This window comes from Seriola lalandi, unplaced genomic scaffold (genome assembly GCF_002814215.2).
Source record: "Seriola lalandi dorsalis isolate HSWRI2012SDOR001 ecotype SW California unplaced genomic scaffold, Sedor1 jcf7180002054816, whole genome shotgun sequence".
Lineage (NCBI taxonomy): Eukaryota > Metazoa > Chordata > Actinopteri > Carangiformes > Carangidae > Seriola > Seriola lalandi.
In genome coordinates, this window is record NW_019525369.1 from 1,107,054 (window position 1) to 1,125,073 (window position 18,020).

At 41.1% G+C, this 18,020-nt stretch overlaps 2 protein-coding genes across 2 annotated transcripts in view; both read left to right on the forward strand.

The window, feature by feature from the left end:
- The first annotated feature begins 3,319 nt into the window (after window positions 1-3,319).
- praf2 (PRA1 domain family, member 2) lies at window positions 3,320-12,030 on the forward strand. Its single transcript, XM_023426221.2, has 3 exons — window positions 3,320-3,530; window positions 5,361-5,578; window positions 8,216-12,030. The coding sequence occupies exons 1-3, from the start codon at window positions 3,352-3,354 to the stop codon at window positions 8,353-8,355; spliced, it is 537 nt and encodes a 178-aa protein (XP_023281989.1). The 5' UTR covers window positions 3,320-3,351; the 3' UTR covers window positions 8,356-12,030.
- Window positions 12,031-12,957: 927 nt separating this feature from the next.
- The window catches only part of nfe2l1a (nfe2 like bZIP transcription factor 1a), a 22,450-nt gene continuing 17,387 nt past the window's right edge, over window positions 12,958-18,020 (forward strand). The window contains exons 1-2 of the mRNA XM_023426229.2: window positions 12,958-13,058; window positions 15,625-16,288. Of these exons, the coding sequence (XP_023281997.1) occupies window positions 15,983-16,288 (306 nt within the window). The 5' untranslated portion in view covers window positions 12,958-13,058; window positions 15,625-15,982. The remainder of the gene's footprint in view (window positions 13,059-15,624; window positions 16,289-18,020) is intronic.

Genomic DNA, 18,020 nt, shown 5'->3' on the forward strand with positions numbered 1-18,020 from the left:
TATAACCTTAAGAGAGGATGCACTCAAACCCAAACCACAATCTTTTTCACAAACTAACGTGCCAGGTTGTTGGCTGTAAATGTTCACTGGAAATAGTCCCCAACAAATGCACTCATTTTTCATGTTTGCTGAAAACTACAGTGTCCAGCTTTTTAGGAAATTACTGAACATTTGTTTTCTAAATGAGACTATTGAAAGACTCACATCCTCAGAAGGAACCAGTTGGCTTGGGGCTGACTGTCAAAATAGGATCATGGGAGAGATCGACTGACACATTGTCGGTTGCTGTCTTTTCATGGAATTAGTTGACAGTGAGCCAGCTAATCTTAAATTAAATAAAATAAGATAATAAATAAAAGAGAGGCATATCGGTGTTGATGTGCTTAGACTCCAAGGACTTGGGGCATGTATAGTATTCAGCTTGGGTTTTGTTAAGGTTTACCCAAGTGCTTGAACTTCAGCAGCCTGCAGTGCATGCATGTGCACCTTTTGGTGGCATCAGCCATATGCAAAAAATATTCATTTGAGGGCACAAATGACAAAGATTCCTAGTACATAACACTCATGTGAACCCATGAACTCATGTTTGTGCAGGAAACAAAGTCACCCAGTCAGTGCATTCATTAGAACATGGATGTTCAGGCAAGAGAAACACAGAGCTGTTTTATTTATTTGCTATTATTATTATTATTATTATTATTATTGTTTTTATCTATATTTTGTATTTTTATCAGCAGCTTTCTGTACTTTTATAGCTTGTACCTGAATCTTTGCTCCTTGGAGTTTGCCTCTTCTGTTCCTTCTCTTACTTTCATCCAACAGATTTTAGCATCACTGTTTTACACACCCCTCCAAAGGAAACTAAACTCACCAAGCATTTTTTTAGGAGCACATGAACATCTGCTTATTCATGCAATTATCCAATCAGCCAATCATGCGGCAGGAGTGCAATTCATAAAACAAGCAGATGCAGGTCAGGAGCTTCAGTTAATGTTCACATCAAACATCAGTCTTAGTAACTTTGACTGTGACATGGATGTTGGTGCCAGATGGGCTGGTTTGAGCATTTCTGAAACCGGCTGGGATTTTCTTTCTGAGTTACTCAGAATGGTGCCAACAACAAAAGTTCTGCAGCTCTGTGGACAGATCTCATCCAGCACAACATTGAAATGGGAGCAACCTGTTAGGATGAGACCCCAATGCCTTTCCCTGGCCAGGCAGGTGGCAGCAGACAAAGCCCTGTGAAAGATGCAACAGGTTGGACTCGTAGAACCCTGCAACAGATCCTCGGCCTCACCAGTTGTCATTGTTCCCAAAAAGGTGAAGGATGATTGGAGGTTCTGTGTGGATTTCAGACCCCTCAACAAAGTGACCAAAAAGGATCCTTATCCCCTCCCACACATTGATGAGGCCCTGGACACAGTTGTGGGGTCGTCTTGGTTCTCCTCTCTGGACCTGCGCAGTGGATACTGGCAGATCCCCCTCGCTCCAGAGGCCAGACCCAAGAGTGCCTTTATCACGAGAAGGGGCCTGTGGCAGTTTAAGGTCCTCCTGTTTGGTCCCTGCAACACCCCTGCCACATTTGAGAGACTGATGGACAAGGTGCTGGCAGACATTCTCCGGCAAGAGTGTGTTGTTTACCTGGATGATATCCTCGTTCATGGTGAGTCCTTAGAGTCAGCTCTCAGGGCCCTCAGGGTGGCGGCAGCAGGACTAAAACTACACCCTCAGAAGTGCTGCTTTTTGAGGCATGAAGTAACATTCCTAGGCCACCGATGATGATGTCAGCATCATGGGTGAGAAGGTGCAAACAGTGAGGGAATGGCCAACCCCCAGCTCTGTGCAGGACCTGAAAAGTTTTCTGGGCCTTGCCTCCTAGTACAGAAAGTTTGTGAGGGGGTTCTCCTGCATCCCATCTGCCATCCACCATTTCAAATGTTACCTGTGGGGCCTCCACTTCATAGTTAGGACCAACCACGCTGCCTTACAGTGGGTCATGTCGTTCAGAGTGCCAGAAGGTCAGCTGGCAAGCTGGATCAGAGAGCGACAGGCATATGACTGTGGTCCACAGACCAGGGGCTCACCATGGAAATGCTGACACACTCTCCGGTTGCCCCTGCAACGATGGTGGCTTACACAACTGTGAGAGGAAAGACGCACAGGAGTGAGAGCGGGTGCAACTAGATGTGAAATGTGCAGTTGTGGGCCCAGATGGGCTTCCAACCAGCCATGGACTGGCAGTGGTGGATGCTGCAGAGTGGGGGCACAAACAGGACGAGGACGTTGACATCAGACGAGTGCTCACGTGGGTGGTGACACAGCAACCTACTCCACGGGAGGAGATTGCCATGTTTTCTCGAGCCACAAAGGGACTCTGGTCGGGGAGGCATGGTGGCAGGTAGTGGTGCCCAGGACCTTGCGTAAAACGGTGCTCCAGGCAGTACATGGAGCTCCAGGGGCTCGTCATTTTGGGGTTTCCAAGACACTGCGCCGTCTCCGACAGGGGTTCTACTGTGGCCAACATAGGTGTGATGTGGAAAACTATTGCTGCTGCTGTAACAGTGGCACAGCACACAAGGGTCCCAGAGACAGATCTCATGCCCAGCTCCAACAGTTCCCAGCAGGGTGCCCCCTGGAGAGAATGGGGATTGACGTTCTCGGGCTGTTTCCCTGCATGGAGAGGGGAAACCGCTACATCCTCATCGCCATTGACTATTTCACTAAGTGGACCGAGGCATACAGTCTGCCAGACCAGGAAGCAGAGACCATAGTGAATGCATTGGAGGGGATGTTTAGTAGATGTGGGGTACCCAAAGTCACCCACACTGACCAGGGCAGGAACTTTGAGTCCTGTGTGTCCGCAGCTCTGTGTGAAAAACTGGGGTCCCATGAGACTATGGGCTTGCCGAGAGATTTAACCCCAGACTGACGCTACATTATGTTATAACAAAATTCTAAAAATGTTTGATTCAAAAATACAAAAATTTAGTATTTATTTATATTATATATAATATTATTTATTAATATTGCAACTAGAGCTTAAGACTAAAATGTGACTGTATAAAATAACATTTGAGTCAGGGTAAGATAAACTTCTTCATATTGTGAGTTAAATCTAAGTCAGAATATAAAATATCTATATTGATTTAAATTGATGCGACCTAAACCCGCTATAAATGAGTGATAATGAGGCACTGGTATTATTCCCCTCGTTACTGCGGGACCATGCTGGATCACTCGGGCACGCGCATCGGCAGACATCGCTCGCACGACTTGCCCACCGTTTTGCGTCCTCCCCCCTTTTCCCCGCGTTGCATTCTGGGAAGCCAAGTTCACGATCGTTCAGGAAAAATGGCAGACGTAAGGCCGCCACCCCTCCGGAGCCTGGATGATTTTCTCCTGAGCTCGGCCCGGTTCGCCGTGCCCGATGTCCGCGACCTGGACCGCTGGAACAACCGCATCATCAATAACCTGCTGTACTACCAGAGCAACTATTTCCTGTCTGCGCTTGGCTTCCTCTTCATAGTGGGGTAAGTTTCATTCTGCTGACGTGACACCCCCTCATCCATAACGAACATACTGGAAGTATCTGCAGGAAACACTGTGGAGTTACCGTATGTGAATTTTACTGCGACACTTTACATGATGTCTGCATCAAACTCCTGCAGCCTGCACACACAGATGAGAGAGGAGAAGAAGAAGATCATCTGTTTTCATTTGCCCCTCCTGCTGATCCCCATCAGCCGTTGACATGTGAGGAAAGGGACAGACTGTCAGTCAGTTAAAGAGATTGTCACCCGTTTAATTATTCCTATTTCTGCTGTATGCTTCAACTCAAACATGAGGTTGTGTAGCCGTAACTTCCATCATCCAACATCTAAATCAGACTCTCCAGATGTAAGGGAACATGCTTGTTTGGCACAGACCCAACAAAAATCACACCATCATCATTTTCATATTTTTTTTGCAGTGAAAGTGAACTATTCCACTATTCACCCTTATTTAATTGTACTTTTAATTTTTTTTTATTTTTTTCGTAAAGCACTTTGCTACATTCTCTTGTATGAAAAGTGCTCTATAAATAACGTTGATTATTGTGGACAGTGAACTTATGATGCATGTACACAGGAAATGAGCAGCGCCCCTTGAAGATAAGGTTAGCTTTATTATGTATTACATAGAAAGACCAGACCTGTGTCTGAAATCACTCCTTATTTACTACATTGTGTACTATCTTTACTGCCATTTTATTTCAGTGTCTGAATTCTGACATTTATGTACTTTGTGCTCTCAAAGATTTCTGCAATGCCATGAAAACAGTATTGTCCACAACATAAACTTTCTACCAACAATCCAACGGTGCAATGTGTCACATTTTATAGATGCAAAACTTAAAGTGGTGTGACATTAACACCTGACAGTTATGTAACTACATGATGATTCTTAATAGTCATATACAGAATGGGAATGATTTTAAATGTGACCAAAACCAGCAATGTGTTAGTCTGGCTCTCAGTACTTTATGACTTCTCTGTTATGTGACACATTGGTTCCTGCGGACCACATACATCTTATAACAAAACTCTCAAATGTATAGTTTCACTGTTAATGGCTCAGTAACTGTAGTTTTTATTAAACATTATTCAGACAGAAGCAGTGGATTAATCCATACTTGATGATGTGGTGACAGGCAGCAGGACAGTGTGTGTGAGACTGAGTCAATATAAAGCTACAGTGCGTTTGTGTTCATGGTAATGATGGAACACATGCAACAGTGTGGCCCATTGATGTCTTTTAATAGCTTTTGGCCAACAATGAGCTCTATGGTACAGAGGAATAAGATGTCAGGCTTTGATATACACACACAATACTTGTCAGTAGTATACATTCAGTGTTTGTTGCAGTATTTCAACAATAAGAAAAACATAGAATAATTAAAGCCTTTGGGTTTAGTTCCCACATATGCAGTCTTTTTTATCAGATAGAAACCATCAAAATAATATACTGTTATGTCTCTTTTATGTACAGTAGACCTTTGTGCTTCTACATAACTCCATCAAATTTTTTACTGTCGTCTGGTTGTAACTGTAAAACTGTTCCAACAAATCATCTGAGCTCAGTTGCACCAACTACAGTATTTGTATTTGCAGGAGTGACAGAACGTCTTTTTTAAACATGAGTGATCATCAGTGAGCTCTGATAAATGCTGGCATTCTTAATAATTAATCACTAAGGCACTAATCAGGAAATACCTTTTACTGGTATCCACTTGTCAACTTGCTCATGTTGTTAGTGTGGGTATGGGGGCGGACCATCACTTCACTTCCTGTGTGTTGGTGAATCTCTCTCTCTGCTCTCAGGTATTTCCAGCCGTTCCAGCTGTTTGTTGGGGCAGTGGTGGTCACCTTGTTATTCCTGGGCTTCGTCTGGACGGCCGAGAACCAAGCCCCCGTTCGCCGTTTCCGTAGAAACCACCCATCTATCTGTGTGTTGGTCATTCTTCTGGCGAGTTACCTTTTCATATCGGTGCTGGGAGGCGTTTGTGTGTTCCTGTTTGGAATAGCCTTCCCTGTACTGAGTAAGACACACACACACACACACACACACGCACACACACACACACACACACGCACAAATATCAGCATGTTCCATCGGAGCATGAAATTAGCTCACACTCTTGCCTGGGGACACTGGTTTTGGGAACCAGCCCAGTTAGCAGAATAAGACTGAGCTTCATATTGTCGTTTCCAAACATGACCTGTAAGAGCAGTTAACAAAACATCGTAAGGAGAGCTGACAAACCCATGTTTTAATCATTTAAAAGCACAAAAATGTAAAGATGTGGTTGACTGAGGAACTGCTCGAATCATGTTCAGAGCAAAAACTCAGCAAATATCTTCAACAGTGTCCAAAGGTTGTTTCCAATGAGAGAAATATATATATATATATATATGTTCAAAAAACAATTAGTAAGAACGAATGCAAAATGCCATTGTGTTGCAATCAAATGAGTTAAATTATGGAACACCTGGAGTGAAGAAATGAAAACATGTGGAGCACGAATCAAATTTAAAAGGCTGTATTGAACAGATAAACACTGGACGTGTGACTTGTGATGTTTTGATTGTCTCCTTGTGTCTGAATGTGTGGATTGAAGTATGATGGAGACTGGTGGAGGATAGCTGAGTTCTCATATTAATCACAAAGCTTATTGTTAAAGCAGTAACAACTTCTTCCTACTCCCTGTCGAGCATGGATGACCTGATCAGAATTATTTACTGGGATTCTGATGTCTGCTGATATTTTTGTTGGTACACTCTGTATTTGTTGCTTTTAAACAATATATTGTATATTTTTACACTCTGTAGTCAGTTGACCAGTTGACCTGTATTTTCACTTCCCTCTAGTGGTTTTCAGTCCTGCAGATAGTTTTAGTTTTATTTGCTTATCTCAAAAAAATTCTTCTTACCCTCCAACACCATGGAGGTGAATGAAAAGTGAAAAGTGCTGTATTGATCTTGTGAAATAAACTGACCCAAATGGCAGCTGAAAAGCTTAGAGCACTGACCAATAGGACTTTAACTGGTGGCTCAGGCGACCTCTGTCAGTGCCAGCCATGGACCTCAATAACAATGACAGTTTTGTTGTGTGTGTGAATCACTTTTCATCCTGAGTTATAAAGTGTCAAAGTTTAGGAAACTTTTCCAGCTGGTTTGTCAGTGCAGCTGAAGGTTAATGTGTCATGACACACGTTACAATCTGAATGTGAATATGAAATGTTTTTCAAATGGTGGAAAAGGTTTGTTGTCTTTCCTGTCCTTGTACAAAATAAGTTCATGATAAAAACCTACTTAGCATCCAGCGTTGATAATGTAATCATTTAGCAGCTATTAACACACAGTATTGTAACTGACTTTGCCTGGGTGTCAGCATGACTTGATGATCGTGCTTGCAAGCGACCAGATGTGTGTTTGATTTGACTGCTCAGATCCAGCAGCAGCAGGTGGAGGTGTGTTCCAGCGTTTCCCTGCTCGTCAGCTGGGTCAGGACTTCGTCTCTGTCTGGGTCTAACGTGTGCGTGAAGTGATGGAATTGACCACCTTCTATTTCTTTCTTGAAATGGCTTGCAGTAAAAAATAGTCAATTACAATACCTAATTAGCAGATGAACAAAACTGGGTTATCTTGCAATAAAAGTGGGGCCAGCGGTGATGTAAGAAAGGTTGGTCCTTTTTTCTTTGTTCTTTGTTCTGCAGAAAAGGCCTTTCTCTTTTACCACTGTGCACAACAGACAGAGTGTGACAACAGCTTTTATTGATAAGATTACATCTTGAATCACGAGGTTACCAGTGGCATAGTGTACATGCTGAGTGGGTGGAGTTCAGGCTGGAAGTGGAGGCGTGTGAAGCCCCTACAGTGGGCTATGAACCAAAATGCTTTCACCTTGCTTACTATAGCACTCCCTTAAGGTTGACATAGGTCATTGTTTTTCTGGAAAACACTTGCACGCTCTACTATCTTCCCTTTAAAGTTCACCTTTGCACCTTTTACATTTGAATCTGCACAACTGCTTTTACATACAGAGGCGGAATAAGAATAATACAAATCGCAACAATGGTTGTGGCTTGGACCCCTAATAATGAATCATTGAATCACTTGTAGTATAATGGACTTACATGTTAAATTCATCATTATGTACATTTCCACAGATGCTAATTCACACAACCGCAACAGTACAGTTTTCATTCACAAATTATTTCCATCCATCACTTTTAAGTTAATGTCAATGAAGCAACAACAGCCCAGAGAAATTTCACATTAAAAGCCTACCAGGTATGGGAGGGATTATGCCTATTGAGTTGAAAGACTTTTATTATGAAACATCTATTAAATTTAATTTATCAATTCAACACAAGTCAACAGAGTAAACATGGAGGAATTGTTGTGTTTGTAGCAACAGCAAATTAATATTGGAGGAAATTTCTGATCAGACTTTGCATTAAAGGCCTGTGTGCAAAACAGACATGTTGCCAATACAGACCTAGTTCACTCTGCAGCTGCTAAATAAAAGAGGCCACAGACAGTATTTGAGAATGTTTGGTAATTTGAGTTAACTATGTCATCACAACTCAGAAGGGCCAGCTCAGTTAACCTTAACTAGCTAACTAGAGAGCATTTCCTCCCTTCATCCCTCTGTCTGTGTCTCACCTTCACAGTGGTTCTGGTCCATGCGTCGGTGAGACTACGCAGCCTGAAGAACAAGCTGGAGAACAAGCTGGAGAGCATCGGTTTGAAGAGGACACCCATGGGACTCCTGTTAGAGGCCTTGGGACAGGAACAGGAAGCTGGATCCTAGAGAGGAAGAGGAGGAAGAGGAGGAGGAGGAGAGGTTGTGCAGGGGTGGAGGAGAGGTTGGGTCCAATCACAGAAAATGAAGGTGAAGCAGTGGATGGGAAATAGGAAGAGGAGAGGAGAAACATAGAGAACAAAGGGTGGTTTGGTTTGTTAAAAACAAGTCATGACATGTCAGTGCAGGAAGAGACTGTCGTCCAAATTACAGAACAGAAATCATCATGAATAGTTTAAATCATCCCTGCTTGTTTCTTGCCAAACGTTGCACTTTAATCAAACATTGTTTGGTTTCTCTTGCTCTTTAATTTTTGACATGACACCTTTTTGTGTGTTTGCACTTCATGTGTAGTATTGTAGGCTAGTCTGGAGTGTGCTCTGCTTTCTGTTGAGCATTTTCATATGACAGATTAGTAGTTTCCAGCGTTTTTGACTGGTGACACTTTAAAATGAAGGAATGTTTTCTTGTGGCTGCTCGTCACACGCTGTATTTGCTGACCAGTGTTTCATCTGGATAATGTTTAGAGAAGAGGTAAAATGATCAAGTCATTCATAAAAAAAAGTTACAAGAAAAAGTCTGAAAAACATTCACAATTATATTAAGCAGATATATTTTCTTTCTGATAATAAAAACGTCTTCACCTTGGATTTCTAACATGAGAGAGAAAAGTGCGACATTTCAAAAATAGTCATTTAAATGTTACAAGAATAAAGCCATAAGTCGACTAGTAACGCGCCAGCAGCTCATTACTGCAGCACTCTGGCTCAGACAGTCATGGAGTCCTGGTCTCTGGTCTCTGGTCTCTGGTCTCTGGTCTCTGGTCTCTGGTCTCTGGTCTCTGGTCTCCTCGGCTCAGCTCCGGCAGGAAAACAAACTCCGCTTTAGAACATGTTTGGTTATAAACGTATGTTACGCAACTGGTTTTATTTCAAAATCTATAAGAATAACACACTTATTGGTAAAACAAAACTACACAAGTTAAGGCCGTAAACATCATCGTGATGGTTAAAACTGACTGGATTGTTTATAGCAATGGATCAAGATCCTGTTATTTTACAACTTCATTCTTCAAACGTTACAACTTTATTGAAATATTCTGACTCTAAAATTACAACTTTTTTTTTTAAGTTACAGCTGTATTTTAAATATTATTCCTCTCTAGCTTTAGTCTTGAGATATTATGACTTTTTCTTTTAAAATTATGACTCTTCTTGATTTCACAAAAAGTTCTGACTCTTCTCAAACCATTTGGACTTCCCTCTTGAAATCTCAGATTTGTTCCTCCCAGTGGCCACAATACTTCCACACTTCATATGCACAACAATGGAAAACCAAAGTGCTGTAATACCAACAGACTTTATATTATACAAAAGGAACAGAGCGACATGCAAGTAAATATGTCCATAGTGGAAATACAGAATACAAGGACAGCAAAGTATCCAACAGGTCCGTTACAGCTACAGAAATGTATAACACACATACTGTAAGATTTAAGCTTGTGTGTGTTACTACTTACCTGCAGTGTCTTCATTTGAAAAGGATCAGATGGAGATTACACATTTTTATTGGTAAAACTACACCTGCATTAACTGACCTCAAATGAATTTCTCTTTCATTTAGTGTTTCCATTAGTTTGTGACTTAAATGCTTACACGGGCTTAAGGTTGAGGTTTTATATGAAGAGCAAGTTCAGAACAAATGTCTGAGTCTCAGGCGCTTTGAGCTTCACAGAGTCGATTCAGGACTTGTGGGAGAAGAAGGGAAAAACGAACCCTTTTAGTTTAGTAAGTGTGTATTCATCCAGGAGAAAAGGCTTCACTCAGACAGCTGCCTCTTCCACTCCCTCACTGCTGGTCAGTGGGATCTGCCCAGTGCTAACAACTGGGAGAAGCTTTAACTCTAGCTATTGAATCACTTTGAATTTGCCCTTAATTCCTTTATAACATAAATCCTTGTTACAACAAACCAATAGAATTTGTTGGTAGTTGTGCCAACACTTGTGGTAACTGCAGTTTTGTAATTCTCCCCTTGTAATTTAGCTGTTTTTAGCCGCATTCCTTATAATTTACTCTTGTTTTTAGCCACACCGGCGGCGTGGCTGTTGGACTGGCAGCTTCGGTGGATCAGTCCATTATTCTGGTCCGGCAGATGAATCCTGCTGACTGTTTATCCCCTGACTTTTCATCTAGCTCCACCAACAGGTCACAGTTTTTATTTACAGAGAAAATATCTCTGAAAGTCTGAGTAGAGAGCCGATCACGTCATCACGTCTGGCCCTGTGCTCCACTAGCTTCTGTAGCCAAATGAATCCTGTTCTAGAGACTTTACTGGGGTTCATATTCCAAGATAAACTGGTATCTACTACAGAACTCACCAGTCAGGATTCATTCACAATTAATTGTTAAGCATATAAAAACACTACAGCTTCCATAGTATCCACCAGTGCTCTCTTCTAATGTAGTTTTTCATTACACATCGTCTAAACTAACTGAGACTCGATTCACCATGGATGGTGTCGTGTCAGGCTGGTGATGTTTAACCTGTGATGGCCTAAGCATTATGGGAAATGGTGTTCTTTAAAGCTGAGTGAAATAGAAATATTACCGTTATGTCATTAAAATCGCCATCCTTATGTAGATGGACTGAACCACGTGACATTACTGCTGTTGTAGGGCTTTTTATTATAAATGTTAGTATGATTTTTTTCATAGTTTTCTTATTTCCAGAACTACAACTGAACCCTGAAGTTCTGGTTTCAATGACATTCCTATGATCCGATTGAAACCCTCCCTAAACTTTAACACATTGGACCGCTTCAGCGTTTGCAGACTGTCGTTCAGTGTAATGTATAGATGGTTCCCGCTTTGTGGAACCTGATGAAGGATGTTTTTTGAAGAAAGATAAATAAAAGCCACTCCTGTGTTGTTCTTATGAAAGAAGGAAAATGTTGAAAACACTTTTTATGCTCATGTCAGCAGTGATACAGGAAACAGTTTTGTACTACAGACTGACTGCTCTCATTGAAGGTGTTTGACTGAATGAGAGCTGTTGTATTGAATGTCAGCTGCCTCTAAACATCTGTAAGTGTTAAATCTATTGCCTCTGCAGTAATACATGTTTGTAAGAGGGGCTCCTACTCTAAAACAGTTTAAGATGGTGACAAGCTGTTGTTTTTATGTATGTGGTTTTGATTATTAATCATGTTTACTATGAAAGAGTCTGTTAGCATCAGCGCCCTGAAGAAACAAATGACGCTCTAAGAAGATTATTTATATTGTGCACTTTTGATATTTGCCTTGTATAGTTATGTTTTAGACATTTAGTTGACATGCCTGTCTGTGTTTAATGCTCTGCAGGCAGGGGACATGGCTGTTAGGGGCCCTGAACATGTGACCCCTCAGTCTGTCCTCTTAGTGGTTTGTCTTACATTATAACACAAAGTCAGGAAAAATACAGATCAGAGAGAAATGTCTTTGGTCTGAATACCAGAATGTAAAGTGAGAGGAAACTTTTCTGCATGACTGTGCACATTTAACTTATTTTACAGTTTTACAGTGTCGCCTTCCATTCAGCACAGTGTTTGAGTTTCCATTTACCAACATGTGTCTTTGACCATTCGCCAAGAGCTGGTAATTAAATTTGTTTAAAACATTTTTCTAAATAAAATAAAAGATTACTGGACTGCAGTGCGTCTGTCTGTCTGTCTATCTATCTATCTATCTATCTATCTATCTATCTATCTATCTATCTATCTATCTATCTATCTATCTATCTATCTATCTATCTATCTATCTATCTATACATGATTTCCATTTAACTGCATGAAGCTGAACTTCTATTTGTAATAATATCTTTACACTGTTGTATTGGTTCTTTAAGTAACACATTAAGTATAGGCTTTATATGATATAAGTATGTGCTGTATATACACTGTTTAGTGTTGAGTAGGAAGAAAATGAAAAGGACCATGGGGTTTTGTTCTGGAAAACACGGAGAGGAAACGGCCATGACACATCAACCTCTGACAAAGGTTTATTCTCAAGTCTCATAAAACTATTTTTAAACAAGGGGAAGAACACATGGGCTGCTGCTTCTGAAATAAACAAATAGAGATTAGAGAGAGAAAGACTGAACTAAGACAATAAATCATGTAGACTCAGATGTCCTTAAGGAAATGAGGATAAATAAAGTTCTCAGAGACTGACACGGACAAAGTATAAGAAATAAAGAGGCACATGAAGAGCTGCCACCTCATGCAGAGGGTGAAAAGGGATGAATGGATGAGAGTGAAGTCTTTAAACAACCTTGTAATGCTCAGGTGAACTCAATCAGGTAAATGAGGGGTAGTAAGGGCGAAAACGAGCCAATCAGTGATGAGGAAAGGGAAGGAAGTGAGGTGGGCGACGAAGGAAAAGGAAAGTTAATTTATATTTTGATATATAGCCCGCCTTCCCTTCACAGCAGCAGAAACAACAACACACTTCTTCTAATCCCCCCACAACTGGCCTTGTTTTTTTTTTTTTTTTTTTTTTTTTTTTTTTTTTTTTTTTTTTTGCTGCCTTGGGGGAGGAGTCTACGTCAAGCTTCTATAAAAGCGTCCCACCCTCCCGTCCAGCTCAGCCCAGAAGACAAACTGACGTCGGGACGCGTCGCTGTGTTAAATCCACTGCAACTCTGACCCACCGCTGCACACTGAACAGCCACGCCTGGTAAGACTCACACCTATATTCTTATAATATTCTTCCAAACTCAAGGGGTGAATTAATAATGAACCTAAAAGCGCTTTGTTATTTATCATAACATAAAATCAGTTCCTGTGACCCTGTTGTTTTCAGGAGCGGTTGCTCAACAGTGATTTTGGAGTCTGTTATCGTCACTGGAGTCTCTATAATGTCCTGTAATGTTCCTGTTATTGTCTGTCTTGGTTTTTCTTTAGAGTTTACACTGATCATTTTCTTTGAGTATTTTTTGTAAGTGTCGTACAGCGGTATTTTCTCTGCTTCCAGTCGTTGTGTAATATATTTTTTGTCGCTTCCCTGTAGAAGTGTGTTACAGCTCAACTATCTGTTCAGTATCAGATGATGTAAACATTGTGTAACTTATTGCTCCAGCTGATGCAGATTTCCTGTAAAGTCACACACACACAGAGCGCGAGGGCAACAACAGGAAACATGACAACTATAAGAGAAGATCCACACAGAGCGATAGTTATATAGACAGGTTAGGTGGACTGGACAAATATACTAGTAATTGCATAAACTTCAGACATAGAGCATTATACAGTGCTGGACCACGTGTGGTGGATTGTACAGAATATGGGAATATACATTTGAAGTATGTTACTTGCACTTGTACTATTCAGTGGATAACTATTTTACATTTTGAAATACATACATTTGCTTACATAATATATGATAAGCTTGTATATGATGCATTGTTATAGACTGACCAGATGATATATAAAATAGTTCAATGAGCTCCTCTTCCACCTACAACAGGAAGATGCTATCAGTTATAATAATCTATAAAAGTACAGTTAATTTTCTGCACTATCATTACTACTACTTAGTACTTTTCATACTTTTTACTTTTATACATTTTGTTACTTCAGTACTTTGAATAACATTTTCAAAATAAGACTTTTACTTGCATTGACCCACTGTGGTGGTGCTCCTACTTAAAGTAAAGGACCGGAACACATCATGCGCCACTGTTGACCACATATAGTACACATTTGCCCATCTGAGAGATAATTAAAACATACACTACAAACAGTACACAACAATTTACATGAATAAAGCCAGTTTTCTTTGGGATAAATGACTCATATGTTCTCTGTAGCATCCACCTGCACTGATGTTACCATTTAGCAGTGCTCATTTCCTCACTACCACACAGTATAAGATAACACTTGACCAGATCAGATGAACTGTAGAAATATGAATATTCTGTACAGTTTGTCTTATGTAATGTGTGGTGTTGAAAAGTTTCAAACTTCCACCGTTTTTTGCAGTTTCTTTTACCACAGTAAACCCAGTGACTGTTAGGAGGGAGGAGACAGGGAGAGGTTTTTATTTCCAGGCAAACACTGGCAATTACATCATGTGGCTGCAGTGAGTAATGCAGGCAGAGCGGGGCAGGCAGGTGGTTACCAAACCCTTTCTAGAAGTAGGTCGAAGTTTCTGAGAGTGGTGCCCTGTGTGTGTGTGTGTGTGTGTGTGTGTGTATGTGTGTATATCTGCCTTATCTCCTCACACAAACTGTCAAACCTCTTAACTGCTGCCTTTCTGCAGGTCAGGCCACTCTGACAATAGAAGATTAGAGCTGATAACTGAAATGCTGTTATTATTATCATTAGCACAGTGGTGGCAGTGTCATTATACTGTCATATTAGCGATAACTGTGGGCTAACAGCTGTAGTTACACAGCTGCAGGAAAGTAGTATAGTTGTAGTAGCAGCAGCAGTAGCTGAAGAAATAGCAGGAGCAATGGGAGCAAGGATGCACATCCTTAAATAAAAGTAGCAGAGCCACAGTGTAAAAATACAAGTTTGCTTATTCATGTTCTTGTGATCTTTCTAAACTTCAATTTAAACTTCTCAAACAAGAAGAGTTGTTGCTTTCCTGTTTTCTGTGATAGACACTGAATATCTTTAGACTGCTGGTCAAACATGTGAAACTAATGATCAGATTAAGAGAAAACCATACTTAGTGCAAAACATTAAAGATGCTATTTGTAAGTTTTGCTTTTGCTACATAGCTAACATTAGCGTTAGCAGCTGTTTACTTACCAGTCTAGCAGACACGCGAGTTCAGCAAACTTCATTCCTTTACTTACGAACAGCTGTCTCCCTATCATGTCTTTTCTTTTTCTAAAGTTAGAAATCTAACCAACAAGCTCACTTTCCGATAGAGACTCACTCTGACCTCCAGTCTGCCCTGAAGATGTAGCACTGCTCAGAGGACATATTATAACCTCCTGTCCCCTTTCCTGTGAACGCAACCATGACCAAAGCTCATGTCAGACGACAATCACCTCCACATGGCAAGAAACCATGTTTGGCAGCAGAGAAAACTTACAAATAGCTTGTTTAAACCATGTTAACATTCTGAGTTAGATGTTTTATTCTATAGATGTTTATTTTCTGCTGTGGTAAATGAATTTCCCAGTTGTGGGATAAATAAAGTTAATCTAATCTAATCTAATCTAATAACCCTTTTGTGTAATATTTGGCCTGTGTAGTCAGTTCTCTGCTCTGAATGTCTTTATCCACAGGAAGAAACGTTTGTGGAGTCTCCATGAAGACCGACGTGTTTTGGATGAGCCTGTGAGAACGGGAAACCTTCACATCCAGACATTGTTTCACATTTTTTCCATCACAATCAGCTCCAATAAGAAAAGAGCGCCTTCAAAACTACCATTGAACACTAAGCGACTTTAACAGAGTGGAGCCGTGTAGTGCCTTGTTCAGGGGTACATTATTAATTCTTCCCTAACTGAGCAATTTTACAGTAGAATTTAATATAAAAAATTAAAATTAAGAATTTCCCAACTGGGACCACTCGTCGCGGTGGTAACCGAACTGAACCCTAGACCCTTTGGGTTTCAGGGATCCACCTCGTGACCTCTTTGTATGTCTTCTGACATACTTAAGACCATGCTGTACCTGAAGAAATACTTCACAGAGGGCCTCATCCAGATGGCCATCCTGCTGAGCCTCTGTGGAGTGAAGGTCGACGTGGGACTGGAGCCCTACCTGCCTCCCTCTTGGCATGAGATGATCCTGGGTCCGGCCTCGGCTGTGACCCAGACACAATTTCACAACCTCCGCAACCGCCTGGAGGACGGCCATGGCCTGCACCCCAAGAATGTGGACCCGGATGGGTATTTCACAGCACGAAGGCTGCTAGGCTGGGTCCGCTCTCTGGACAGAGTACAGGTAGGAGAACATGCAAATCTTTATCTCAACACTCCCAATCAAAGGTAATTTTAGGTGTTTCACTGTTGCTATGTAAAGCTTTTATTTAACGTAGGCTTCACAAGTCTCTCACAAATTTAGAAATGCGGTGTTTTCTGTCTTTCCTCCTCCAGAGTCTCAGGATGAAAGGAATAATTTGATATTTTGGATACTCGTCTTCTTGAGAACATTTTCATATCTGTCTGTTTAATATGAAGCTACAGCCAGCACCTGGTTAGCTTGGCTTAGCATTCCGCCTGGAAACAAGGAAACAAAATCTGCCTACCAGCACCTCTAAAGCTAATTTTTACCCTGCAGCTTTTGTATGAATTAAACAAATAAGATATGACATATTAGTTTGTGATCGTTAGACAAACTTGAACGGGAATTTTGTTACCTTTGGACAGAACCATGCTAGCTGTTTCTAGTCTTTGTGCTAAGCTAAACTAACAGGCTACTGGCTGTGGCTTCATAAGTAACATACAGACAGCAAAAAAGAGTTGAAATCAAGGTCACAGAGTTATTTACACACCACAGAATGTTACAATGTTTTAGATGTGTCTCAGATCAATCAGTAGCAGAATTTAACAAGACAAATCAGGTGGTCTTCTCGCGGACTGCTGTGCCTATGAACAGTCTCAGATCAATTAGTAGTAAACGTGAACAAGACAGTAGCAGACGTAAACAACACAAAGGCGTTCTCACAGACTGCAGAGCTCTTTTTCTGTGGATTTCCAGAGGTTATAAAGGTGCTGCAGATGACAGGACCCCGAATTCTGTCTGTGCTGAAGCCATGAGTGTGCGTTATAACGTTGAAGAGGCTCTAGAGCAGATTCTTTCAGATGTCCAGCAAGACAACTCTGATTCAGAAGAGGAAGTGGAGGATGTATCAGAAGAAGAAGATGGGGAGGAATACAACCCAGAGCATCATAAATCATCTTCAGAAGAAGAAGAAAACCCTGAAGCTGAAAGAGAGACTTTCCTTTCAAAAAATGACAAAATAACATGGTCCTCAGCAGCATATGACCAACACGGCAGGCATGCAGAACAAAACGTCATAAAGATGACCCCAGGACCCACAAGGTATGCCGTTTCTCATGCCAATGACATTGTCTCTACATTCTTCCTGTTTATCACACCAGCAATAGAAAAAATAATCCTGGAGATGACAAATCTGGAGGGTTTTCGCAAATATGGAGACAGCTGGAAAAAGATGGATGAGACTGACCTGCAGGCCTACTTAGGGCTGCTAATCTTAGCCGGTGTATACAGGTCCCGAGGTGTGGCTGCAGCTAGTCTATGGGATGCAGAGAGTGGAAAGCCAATTTTTCCGAGCCACAATGCCACTCAAACTCTTTCACACCTACTCAAGACTGCTACGATTTGATGACCGTGAGTCAAAACCAGCAAGACGTGTGACAGACAAACTTGCAGCCATAAGAGAGGTCTGGGACAAGTGGGTGGAGCGGCTGCCCTACCTCTACAATCCAGGGCCTGACGTAACAGTGGATGAGCAACTCGTTCCATTTAGAGTGAATCTATTTTCATATTTGTAATAAAAGTGATTTTCACTATTGATTTGTTTGACTGTATTCTGTGACACTGATACTAATCACTGATGCTAATGTCTGTCTGTCTGTCTTTTCATATTTTTGTATTGTAGATTGTCTTAAATTGTTCACTGGAGAAAGAAAAGAAGGAAACTGAGTCATTG

Excerpts from the sequence above, each read along its gene's own strand:
- praf2 (XM_023426221.2), top strand. The coding sequence starts at position 3,352 with ATGGCAGACGTAAGGCCGCCACCCCTCCGGAGCCTGGATGATTTTCTC. Across the intron at positions 3,531-5,360 it reads GGCTTCCTCTTCATAGTGGG|GTATTTCCAGCCGTTCCAGC; the intron begins GTAAGTTTCATT and ends CTCTGCTCTCAG. Across the intron at positions 5,579-8,215 it reads AATAGCCTTCCCTGTACTGA|TGGTTCTGGTCCATGCGTCG; the intron begins GTAAGACACACA and ends TCACCTTCACAG.